Genomic DNA, 12,595 nt, shown 5'->3' on the forward strand with positions numbered 1-12,595 from the left:
CTCTTTTGGGTACATACCAGTAAGTTAAAGAGGAAACCATGGTTTATCATTTATCAACTGTGCTCTCAAAAAAACAGCAAAAAACAGCATCAATGGGACCACACACACACACACACACACACACACACACACACACACACACTGGTGGGAATAAAACAAAAGTGTGACTGAAACATTCCTCAAGTGAGCAGAGCGAGCAGCGAGCCACTCACTGTGACAGATGAGGTTAACAGAAAGTGTGTGTGTGGGGTTGTAGAAGAGAGGTCGACTCACTGACGCAGTTTTCTCTCCAGAAGTCAAGAGTTCCTGTGTTTCATTAAACAGATATTAAACTCCACTTCCTCCTGCTCCTCCTCCCCCTCCTCCTCACTCCAAACTTCAATTGTTGGAGGCATTTGAGGATAATTAAACTTCCTGCATCAAAGGTCCGTCTACAAAACAGCTCTCCAGCTCATAGTTGTTTAAAAAAATATATTTCTGTGCAGGTTTTCAGATATCTATTCTTACCATTTTAATACGAAGGAGAATAACTGACTTTAATGTGCAATTTGTATCGAGCTAAGGATTCCTTCAGTGGTCATCGTTCAGAAGGATTTTAGCAGAAGAAACTATCCACAGAGGTCTCCTCCTCTCCAAAACAAATGGACCCAGTTTAACTAAATCCGGAAAACGTGGATTAACACAATGTGCCACTGGAAGACAGGAGTGATGGTTGCTGACAATATATAATAGATATTTCATAAGAAAATCAGCTGTTTCTACCTTCAATAGTCATTTACCCCATTAACAATGTCCAGACTGTATGTCTGTAAATTTATTTTTTGTTAAATAGTACTTCTTTCAAAAATAAGGACATTTCTAAGTGACCCCAAACTTTTGAGCAGTAGTCTATGTAGTTGCAACCTGTATCTAAAAAGTGATTTGTAAAGATGTGGCCTAAAAGTGGATAAAAATTCCATTTATGACAGCTTCTTGCAAACAACACTGATGCATGTGCAAAGGGACCACATGACACAGGCTGTGTCCTTGAATAAAATTACTTCTTTGGGTTTCAACATTGTTTGGGTAATTTAGGCACTCAACTCAACAAGATTTAGCATCGGTTCGGTCATTTTTGTTGCATTTTTCATGCTTTATTGATAGTGACAGAAAGAATAGAAGGGGGAGACATGCAGCAAAGGAACCTCGGGCCAGATTCAAACCCAGGTCCTGCTGTGACAAGGACTGGGTATGCACTCTACCAGTGATCCAGTGTTTTTAATACATTTTCATTGGCAAATGTTCAGATGATTAGTTCCAGAAAAAGTTATGTTACTCTGGATAACACACAGAGCATTCTATGAACAGTTCATCTGAAGATATTCAACATATATGGGTCACATTAGAAAACACTAATTAGAAACCTATTTTGTGAGATAAACACAAACATTTAAATCTGTCTTTTTTTGTGTGTTTGTTACTTGTCAATTGAAAAATCCCCCTCTTACTGATCATCCTCTTTTAATTTTTTATTTGACACCTGCCTCCGTCCCTCTCACCACAGGACAAGGATGATTTGAAAGTGGGAAGAAAACAAGAAAAAAACACCCGGCCACCCCTCCCTCACTTCATTAACAGGAATTGAGGAGCGTTTCGAGGAAGAAAGAAACACAAGTCCTTGAGACCCCAACACCCTCCCTCATTCATTCATTCACACACAAACTCACACACACACACACACACACACACACACACACACACACACACACACACACACACACACACACACACACACACACACACACACATACACTTCATTCCTTTTCTCTTTTCACACTAGCAGTCATTGAAAAGGGCAAAAGGGACAAAACTCTCAAGTTCTCAAACACACATACACTTCCAGGAACAAGACAAACATCCAAACACCCCATCTCACACACCACACACACACACACACACACACACAATTCTTACCACAGCATCCAGGAACTTCACGCAGCGTCTGAGTTCAGGTCGAGTCTCACAGAACTGTCTGAACAGTAACCGTCCAATAGGCTGCCGCTCACAGAGGCTGCTGTAGTCCTTTTCTATGGAGAAAGAGAGACGCAATGAGGTTTAATGAACTGTGAAAATAAAGTAATCTTTCAATCAAAATGCAAGTGTAAAAAAGTAAAAAGTGTAAATGACTGTATCTTACCATGAAATACCAACATTTCAGGAAATGTTTGTCATATTTGTGATCTAAAATATAAGATCCGAGTTGGAGCAAGACAAAGATATTATTTTGTGTCTCTTTGTAGTCGTTCCACTTCCCTCTGTGGATTACATTTTTGTGTTTTTTTGTGGACATTTTGTGTGTTCTTCTTCGTAGTTGTTTTTTTCTCCTTTGTAGTTGTTTTCTGTTTCTTAGTTATTGTTTTTGGTGTCACTTTGTTGATGTTGTCCTTTTGTAGTTGTTTTCTGTCTATTATTTTTATATCTTCTAGCTTTTGTTTCTTTGTGTCACTTTGTAATTGTTTTGGTCACATTATAGGTTTTTTGTCCATGGTTGTTTTGCCTCTTTAGTAGTTGTTTTGTGTCTCTTTGTATTTGTTTTGTCTCTTAATTGTGTTTTTTGTGTCACATTGTAATTGTTTAAGTCAGTTTTTTTTTCTTTTTTGTTATCTTTTGTAGTTGTTTTGTGTCTCTTAATTGTTGTTGTTTCTATTTTACTTTAACTGTTATAATCTTGTTTTTTTTTTATGTGTTTGTTGTTTTGCCCCTTTTGTAGTTGTTTTCTATCTCCAAGTTGTTGTTTTTTCGTGTCACTTTGTAATTGTTTTGGTCATATTGTGGGTTTTTTTTGTCCATGGTTGTTTTGCCTCTTCAGTAGTTGTTTTGCGTCTCTTTGTAGTTGTTGATGATCGTGATGTCCTTGTTTCTTACAGTAGACACATTAACATTTAACTGTCCAATACACTGGCTGAATAAATGACCAAGAAAGGCCAGAACAAGCCCAGTCCAACCGGGGATTTAAACCACCATACTTTGACTAATATAATCAAGAGTTATAGAGTAATAAACAGTGTAATGTGATGTAAGGGAATACAATAGTGAATGGCGCTGACAAATTTAATAGTCAAATATCAGCCCACATAGCTGCTGCTGTTAACACCCACTGAATAATAACATTTGCAAAGATCTCATTCACAGGAACATTTTTGTTAAAGTAGCAGTGGAAAACATGTATCTATACACTATGAGTTAAAATAAACTGCTAAATAAATAAACCGCAGGGCATATGAAAAAAGTGAGAATGAAATGATTATATGCAGCCAACAATACTTGGGTTTTTAGATACATATCTGTGACTTTTTGAGGTCATCTGCCAAGCTGTGCTTCAGGACAAAAAAAAAAAACACCAAGGAAATGTTGATTTGCATCTGTGACTCGTGTGGATGCAAAGCGACAAACAAATGTGATTCAGGGAAGAGCAGAGGTCATTGTGATTGCTGTGAGAGAAGAGGTGAGGACAGAAAAATCTTGTAGAAATCACAAAAAATCCCCGAGTGCGATTGTGCGGTCTTTTGTGACGTGTTTACCGTGCAAAATGACGATGTCGATTAAAAAAAAAACAAGCAAAAAACAATATACTATGCATTCCTAGATTACTTCTAGACAAACAGTTCTGTTTACATCCAGTGGCTCACACCAAAACACACTGCTTGGGTTTTTCTGGCTTATCAAATGCATCAAGTTCAATCCCTCGCTCAACAAACATTTATGACATGCACATTTGCATTTACAGCAGAAGTTTGTGCATATTCTGCAACATACATTTGTTTGGACTATAAACTATACCTTCCGCATCACATCTTCTACGGTTTGAATGGATTTGGTGCCACTCCTAATACTGAATATAAAAATACAACATCAAAATGTTCCCCAAGAGTGAAGTGACATCTCAAAACATTTATTCAGGAAAAATTTTTCCCCTAATTAGAGACTAAAATCCATCCATCCATTTTCCTCCGCTTATCCGAGACTAAAATCACTGATCAAATTTGAATCGACAACCTGTTTGGTGGGCCTTACCAACCAGACAAATTTACAGTTATTTTTTGGTGAGCTCTTTGTGACATCAAAGAACATGAATAAACACATCAGAAGCATCAAAGTGCTGCATAAACTTTTGTAAGTCACCACAATTGGATTACTCCAAATGGATCCTAATGATACAGGATGACAAAGTTATCTGTCAGTCTGTACTACTTCATGTTTTCTCCTCTTGGTTGATTTGTAAAAAAAAAAGTCAGTATAAACAGGAACAGGACTAGAACTAAAATGTATCATTATTTCCACTACAGGACTACAGGTGTCAAAGCACCTTAAATGAATCTATTAACTTACCTGTATTTTACTTTTTTTTTTTGCACTTTTTTGAAACTGTAAAAAATAATCAAAGGAGTAGAAGTGGAGATATCCTGATTTTTAGTCCCCAGTATAGGTCAAACTTCAAAAACATCCTACATTTATAATAATGCGACCAAAAGCATCCTATTGTCCGACCCTCCCTGCCTGATGCAGTCAATGAGCACAACTTGGGTGGAGTGTCCCTTCAATTGTTTCAAATGTTATGTGTTGTTGTCACTTTGCTGAGTCACTTCCTATTGCTGACACGAGGACTGATGGTAACTGATGCTCTGTTTTATTTCACTTTACAAGGTTTTTCTGCTCTACTTCTACTAACTCTCTTCTGCTTTGTTCTGCTATCTCTTCTTTGTTGTCCTCTGCTCTACACCAATTATCTGTTTTCTCTCTTTCTCCCATGTCCTGCTGCAATGTCAACAGAGCAGGACTGTTCTTAGTGGGCCATGGCAAAAATAACAACTCAGAAAACTGCTTAGACGAAATAGGGATAGGTAAGAAAATCAACAGGTCGTTCTATGACTTTAAGTCTAAACAATTAACACTGACAGTCTAAAAAGCCTGTTTACATCAAACCAGTCATCCTCTCAAAATTAGCTTGATAACAGTTCATAAAGCTACATTGCGGATTCCATTTTGGCTACTCATGCGTGAAAAAAACATCCCCCAGTTCTTGGAAATTTTCATTATATGGTTGTGGATCAGTGGGCTTTCTCAATACATCATTGGAGGTGTGATGTACATGAATGGAGCTTCAGGGTTGTACAGAACATGCTGTACATCATGACACAGAGAGCTTACACAAAGAGGCCTCTGTCAGGCTGCGCAGGCCTCTGGGTCCCTACAGTCAATTTATGACGCCACAAGTTTTAAACTGGATCAAGGTCTCGGCACTTTGTCTTTATCTCTTTTTATAGAATAATGGGAGGAAGTAGACAGTGTCACTGCACAGAGTTATTATTGCGTATCCATGACATAATGCTGGCTTGTTTAAGTCTGTAATGTATATAAAAGGTTTTCTTTGTATATTATCCATGCTTGGGGCATGGTCGCCCCAGCATTTCGGTTCATACAAAAATATCCTAATGACCATGAAAGACATTAATGGTCCCAGATGACCCTAAAGCTCAAAATGCTGCAGTGACTAACTATGTTCTCACAGAGCCACTAAGCATGGCTGTAGACTGTTGTTGCAAGGCTCTTGATGTTTAAGGGTTTTGTCAAGAAATGTGTCCAGACGGTCATACGACCCGCCGAATGTTCCAGCCCGGCCCGCAGAATAATAGCCTAATAAATTAAAATATCACATGGAAAATAATGCATTCTGGTATTTAGCATATTTACAATGATGTTTCGGCGATCGCAGTTTTTAACCATCACTCCCCAGTGAACTGCCTCCTTGGTGGAAGTCTGAGAGCATATTCTAGTTAAGTGTCTAGTTACACTGTAAAAAAAAAGTCTGTAGATTTTACGGTGAAAAACTGCAAAACTATGACAGTAAAAGAACGTAAAATGATAAATGGGTTAATTCAGTTTCAGTAACAATGAATCACCGTAAATGTACATATCAGCCAAAACAGTATTTTTTACAGTTTAAAAAAAAACCCATTACTCCACTGTAAAATACACTGGCACAGTGTTTGTAACAAAAATATACTGTATATATATATATATATATATATATATATATATATATATATATATATATGCAGTATATTTATATACTATACTATATATATTTTTTGGTTACAAACACTGTGCCAGCGTATTTTACAGTGGAGTCATGTTTATATATATATATATATATATATATACAAGACATCCCTGTCATTTTTGCATTTATTTTTTGTAAAAATACTTTTTCTCACTGTTAAATGTACTAAATACCATATTGCTAACTAAAATATGCTGTCAATAAACGTCAATAAACGTGAAATCAACAGTGCTAATATCCTTTTACCATAATATTAGAAAAAGTTGCACCGTATTTATTACAGTAAAGTTCTGGTAACCACAGCTGCCAGTTTTTTAACCATAAATACAAAATGGTTAAAATAGTCAGTTAAAATATCAAATGATGAAAGGCTAACTAGGCATAAGTACATTATATTTTCTTTATTACAAAGTCCAGCACCCACAGTGTCTGCTTAGAAAAAGTCTGGCCCTTGGACAAATGTAGTTGATGACCTCTGACATAGTTGCTGCAAAGCAGTAAGAACACGTCATGTCATGTGTAAGCTTAACTTACTTAACTAAAAATACTTTAATTTTTTAAACCAAATTTAGTTAAACAGATGCCCAGACATCTTGTTATCTGTGAATTAACTAAACTTATCAGGCTAAACCTACTGACGTGAACCAAATTCTTTCCAAGGGGGTCAAGAAACCATGAATTGCAAGATTGCTGATCCATATTCATATGCCAATTTTCAAAATGAAAGTGCACTGATCAACTTTGACAGAAAAGGTTTGTGCATCTGAACTTTACCGCCAGTGTTGACCTACGTTACTGTAAGATCAGGTTTCTCTAATGGCCTTTAAATGAGCGCTCAGAGCATCCAGGAGGAGGAGGAGAGGAGCCAGCATTTATCAAGACTTATGATGTTTTAATTTGTCATTTGTAGAGAGAACAAGCACATGTGCGCTGAATTTCCTGCATGTGTCACTTGTGTCAAGCTGAACAACAGCAGCAAAGCCAAGAAAGTTAGCAGCAACCATAAAGACAACAGAAATGAAGGCACAACATTAGACAGCTGATGTTTGTTTCAAAGCCTGTCACAATAATTACAATATCGACTTATCATGCACAATATCACCGGTTAAGATTACATGGGTTTTTGTGTAGATAAGAATATCTCCAGACCGGGATCGTCATGTCAGTGTCACACTCACATGACAGCAACTTTCACCAGATAAAGCGGGGGAAAGTGTCTATACTGGTTGCATCAAGCAGCCAAACTTTCTGTGCAGTGTGTGGCAGTAAATGTACAGACTGCTCATGAATAAACACCGCAGCTCCTCATGACCAAAGAAGTCTTGCTTCCAAGCTGCTGCTGTGGAAATGTGAAGGGTCTGTGGGATTACAAGCCGGAGCAGAGAGTGCTGCTCTTTGGCTCTGTGCAGAGACAGCTCACTGTGCTCCACCTACGTAACACAATGTAGATAAATATATTTATTTAGTGCCTTTTTATGCCTTTTTATTGGACATCAACCTCATGTTGACATATGCATGGTGCAAAAAAAGACTTCAAGTGTAAATAAATGCCACAAGTACATAAAAGAACACCTGATATTCTTGTATGGGATGTGGTTACAAAGTATCAAGATATTCAAATATGCATTGTTCAATGTGCTCCAGGCACTGTGGGTTTTTGATGCTTCATGACTTTTTCCCTCCACCTGATCGTCAGAACAGCACCCTCTCTGTGTTCCAGGACCTCCTGATTTACCAACTAAGGACTGAATATAGGTCATGAAAGCTACCAAACTCCCACAATAATGTAAAAGCTATTCCCCAGTCTAAAATGTGTTGCAGAAATGATCTTGCAATCCCCTCTCAGGTCCCAATCCCCAGGCTGAGAACCAACTGATTTGGGACACTGGCTAAAACGTAAAAAATAAAACACAGCGCAATAATTTGTTCAATCATTTTTTTTTTCGCTTTACTGTTCATTTTAAATATAAACTTATTATAAATTCATTGCCTGCAAAATATCCCGAAAAATTGGGACAGGGTTCAAGAAAAAAAGACTTGGAATGTTGCCGAACAGTCAGGAAACATTCCAGAGGTAAACAGATGAATTGGTAACATAAATTTGTTCACAGGCAACGATGGGGCGAGGTTCAGCACCTTGTGAAAAACAATGTGGGCAAATAATCCAACAGTTAAATAACAACGCTCATCACACAATTACAAAGAATTTGGAGATTTCCCAATCTACAACCCATACCATTTTCAGATTCCGAGACTGCTGAGAAATCTCTGCATGTAAGGAGTAAGGCTGAAAACAGACTGGTCTCCCTTCAAAAACGTCTATATATGGCATTTGAACATGCAGCAAAATACAACTTTACGTTTACGCTTTTGACTGTCCTCCACTGCAGATGATGTAGTAGTGATCAACGGTGATGCAAAGTTTAAATGAGGTGGTTTGGTCGAACAAACGGCAGAGGAGACTGGGGTTCATGTCCAGTGTAAAAACGAAAAGAAAATGACTTTATACATATTTAATGTTTTTTTTCCATAACTTCTGTGGCCCAAGTCACCCTCGTAACTACTTTACTTACGTACATTTATTTACTGTTTACCAGGACATTTTTTGCCCTAAACCTAGGTCAGTGGTTATGTGGCATAAATTCACAGAAACTGCAGCGTTTTTTACAATCGCAGACCGTACATGTATGTTTAATGACCTTTGCGCTATTTTTAGAACGCAAGTTCTACAAAGTCTTAAATGAGTCGTTATGGGTGGTATTGACAAATGTTGTTTAGGTTGGAGATCTTGTTGGCTGAAAATCATCACTGGATGCTGTGACCTTTGACCCGTTGAGCAGCACTGCATTGAAAACCGTTGTCAGCGGGGTCTAAGACTGCATTTATGTCATTTATGTGTTTCGCCTGTTTTGCTCTCCACAGTTTAACTGCAAGCACCCAGAGTCTACAAATGTGATAAGTCAGTACTAGTTGGACTACAAATGGACAAAAAAATGGAAACCACAACGCTTCTGATACCATAATCTTGTCCAATTGCTCAAAGATTCTGCATTCACATGCAGATATGTCTAGAGTTATTAGGTGAAAAATGAAGAGAACTTTGTGAACAGAACTAGAAGTCATTAAAAGTGAATGCTGAATGCAAAGTACGTTCACACAAAACTATAAGAAATGCATCTGAACAATGGAGAAAGTGGTAAAATCACTGTTATATAACACTGTGCAGTGCAAGATAAAATGTAGCATATTGCACACATAATACCATATGAGAGAAGAGGAAATAAAGGAGAGAATAGAAAAAAGAAAAAGAAAAGAGAACAACCTGTTTCTGACAAACAAGGAAGTTGACAGTTTCCTGACTGTCTTTCTCGAGACTCCCTCCCACTGACTTTCTTCTGGTTGGACAAACCAGAAGAAGAGATCTGTTAGATCTGAATCATTACAGACCTCTCGTTTGGACATCTAATCTGTTGCCTCATCTCCATTTCTCACTCTCATATTTCTTATCTTCACCTTTTATTTCTTTTTCCCAAAAAAATGTATCAGCTTTTTGTCTCCTGCTCTAACTGGGACAATAGCTTTTCAAAACATTTGTGGTTTTGTGCAGCTACATACCGAACTTCCTGCCTCTGTGTGTCACACGGTGTGAGACAGCATGTTTGACTAAAGTCATTCAAATCAAAGCTGATTTGCATAGTAGTACTTTCAGGAAAGAAGCAGCTCTATTGTGAAGGTTTCCTGAAGAAAAAAACAACGTCCGTTGATCACATAAGCATGCACTGCTTTAGCCAAACATAACATACAGGATATTTTAGCATCATTGGAAACTGTTATTGCCCTGTTTGACCAGTGGCTATTTTGTTTGATGCTATAACGTCACTATCTTAACAAGGTTAGAAGGTTAATTTAACACAGGGCTGCACAATATATTGTATCTTGTAGCCCCTTTATGCTGCACATAGAACATACATGCAAATGTTTAGATTAGTGTGAAAAAAAATAATACATACAATTACATATCAGCTAAAGAGACTTTGGTTTATTGTGGCAATCAGCGCAAAATACTGATTCTAGTGACAATTGTGTCTGTAAATGCTGCTGTACACATAGTCAAAGAAGTTCAGTAATGCAACTAGGGATGGGAATAATTAATCAACGATTAATGGCCGTTAAGAATTTGGTCGATCACGTGGAATTTTTAATCAATCTTTATTTTAATTTATCTATGACTTCGTATCAGTACTTACTGAACTGAAACACGGCCGAGCGTTCAGTTCTGCGGCCGTACGTGAATAAGCTAATGAGCTGAGAATTAAGTTAGATAAAGCTACAGTTTGCAAACTGAAAGTTGCAATAACAATTATAAAATACAGAGAAGTACATTTATTATTCATTCATCAGTATTCATTTGAGCAAAACTAACTTACTGTATCAAACCTTGCTAGCACGAATTACTAGGTTTAATTTGATCCAAAACTTATTGAAAGAAAAAACACACTTAAATATGCAGAAAACTTTGAAAACTAACCTCATGCCTCTTCGGGGGCTAAAACATAAAACATAGAACTCTTCAGTATACAATATAATCTCAGTTGGTGTTACAATTGACAGGATCAAGTCTCTTTTCATCCTTTCAAAATAAAAGCATTGTCAAAACAGGCTTTGGCATAGTACTGTATATATTTCTTTTATTTTGCCCATGTATGCATGCAGCGATAATTGATCCTTAACGTTATAGATAATTAAGTTGGCAGGTTTCTTCCAAACGCCAATGCAACCTTCGCCAGAGGGGTCCCAGGGTCAGGGGGTAGATCCAGACTGCAGCACAACTTCATAAATCCCATGTTTACACATTTACTATCATTTAAACATTTCAGCTACACTCATGTGACAGAAATTGTCCTTTCCAGAGGGTTATATAACTATCTAATAGCAAAACCAAAAACAAAGCAAGCAGATTCAAGATTGAGCACATAGTAGCTGCATTATATGACCTGTGCGCTATTTATAACGCCATTTAGGTTGGAGATCTTGTTGGCTTAAAACCATCACTGGATGCCGTGACCTTTGACCTCTCCAAAAAAAACATTGTCAGCGGGGTCTAAGACTGCATTTATGTCAATGTGTTTCGCCTGTAATTATTACTGCTGCATTAATATGTTATTGGAATTTGTTGCAGTTATATAAGATGGATAAACAGCTGGATAAAGGTTTACTTTACAACAATAGATCTTGTGGTTTGCATGTTAAACTTTAATCTTAAAAGTAACTGGAAGCTATATCTGTCAGATAAATTACCGTGGAGAAAAATAAGGCCAAGTAAAGCCACGCTCTGAGGCTGTACTTCAGATCAATGCAAGGTTATGGTCAGGAAGTACAGATAAGATTGATGGTTGATTGTGTTGAGTCTTGCAGTTATTCTGTCATAAACAAACACATTAGGATGCTTCCCTTGGGGAACATGAATGTATGACCTAAATGTCAATTTTAAGTGTCAATAATTGGGAAAAACTAAGTAAACTACTAAATTATGAGTGCCTCAAAATGATAATTGAACATCTGCCGCAGGATATGAGTCCAGAAAAAAAATATGGCCGGGTTGGAAATGAGACAAGAGTTTTTCAAAAGGTTCTTTGATTCCTAGTTTAGTTCATGCAGTGTTAAATGTTGACTGTCATGCACTTCTTTCATGGAACTAATTGGGGTAAAAGACCCAACAAACACATACACTATAGATGAATTCATCCTTGTGGCCAGTCTTAAATCCTCACCCGCCTGTCTGTCGCCACGCTGCACCTCAAGGCAGTTAAAGAGTTATCATAGGTTCCAATCAGGCGAGCCTCGATGCTTTATCTTTAATGGATGTCTTCCTAACAATGTGGCCTGTGTGTTTACTCCATACAGCCTGGGTGCCATGTATGGATGAATACTACGAACAGGCTGTGAGCAGTGACAGTGTCTCCATACACAAACACACTGCCAGTGGATGGGAACTCAGTAAACATCTTGATAGTGGTAATATTTCGCATCACACTGACATCACATGTTGCTATAGTTAACCTTTAGGGGAGGTCAAACCACTTTAAACAGAACACACAGACACACACACACACACACACACACACAGGGCTGAAAGAGTGAGAAAAATATCCAACAGCATTTTTTCTGAATTAAAGTTTTTTGTATGCTGATTATTTCTAGAAATGTAACTATATTTGTTGATTACAGGCAAATAAACCCGAACCAAAAGTACACTAAAGTGAGTTGACAAGGTGTCCTTAAGAAAAGAGTTTTTACACATGGACGAATTGGAGTTCTTGGTGCGAGTGTTGTTGTTGAAAAAAAAAAAAGACTGCTTGGTTTATCTAATAAAAACATATTGTACAAATTGATCTGCAGCATTTGAGGTTAAAGGAAAAGCAGTTTCTGGTGCACATGCTCTGAAGACTCTTATTTACTTCCTGGTTGTGGTGAGATTAACCACATTTACAGTTA

The 12,595-nt window shown here is 37.4% G+C and overlaps 1 protein-coding gene across 1 annotated transcript in view; it reads right to left on the minus strand.

The window, feature by feature from the left end:
- grk6 (G protein-coupled receptor kinase 6) overlaps positions 1 to 12,595 on the minus strand; it is a 56,856-nt gene that overhangs the window by 29,628 nt on the left and 14,633 nt on the right. Inside the window, exon 3 of the mRNA XM_059351283.1 lies at positions 1,954 to 2,066. Coding sequence (XP_059207266.1) covers positions 1,954 to 2,066 — 113 coding nt within the window. The remainder of the gene's footprint in view (positions 1 to 1,953; positions 2,067 to 12,595) is intronic.

Source organism: Centropristis striata, chromosome 15 (genome assembly GCF_030273125.1).
Source record: "Centropristis striata isolate RG_2023a ecotype Rhode Island chromosome 15, C.striata_1.0, whole genome shotgun sequence".
Taxonomy (NCBI): domain Eukaryota; kingdom Metazoa; phylum Chordata; class Actinopteri; order Perciformes; family Serranidae; genus Centropristis; species Centropristis striata.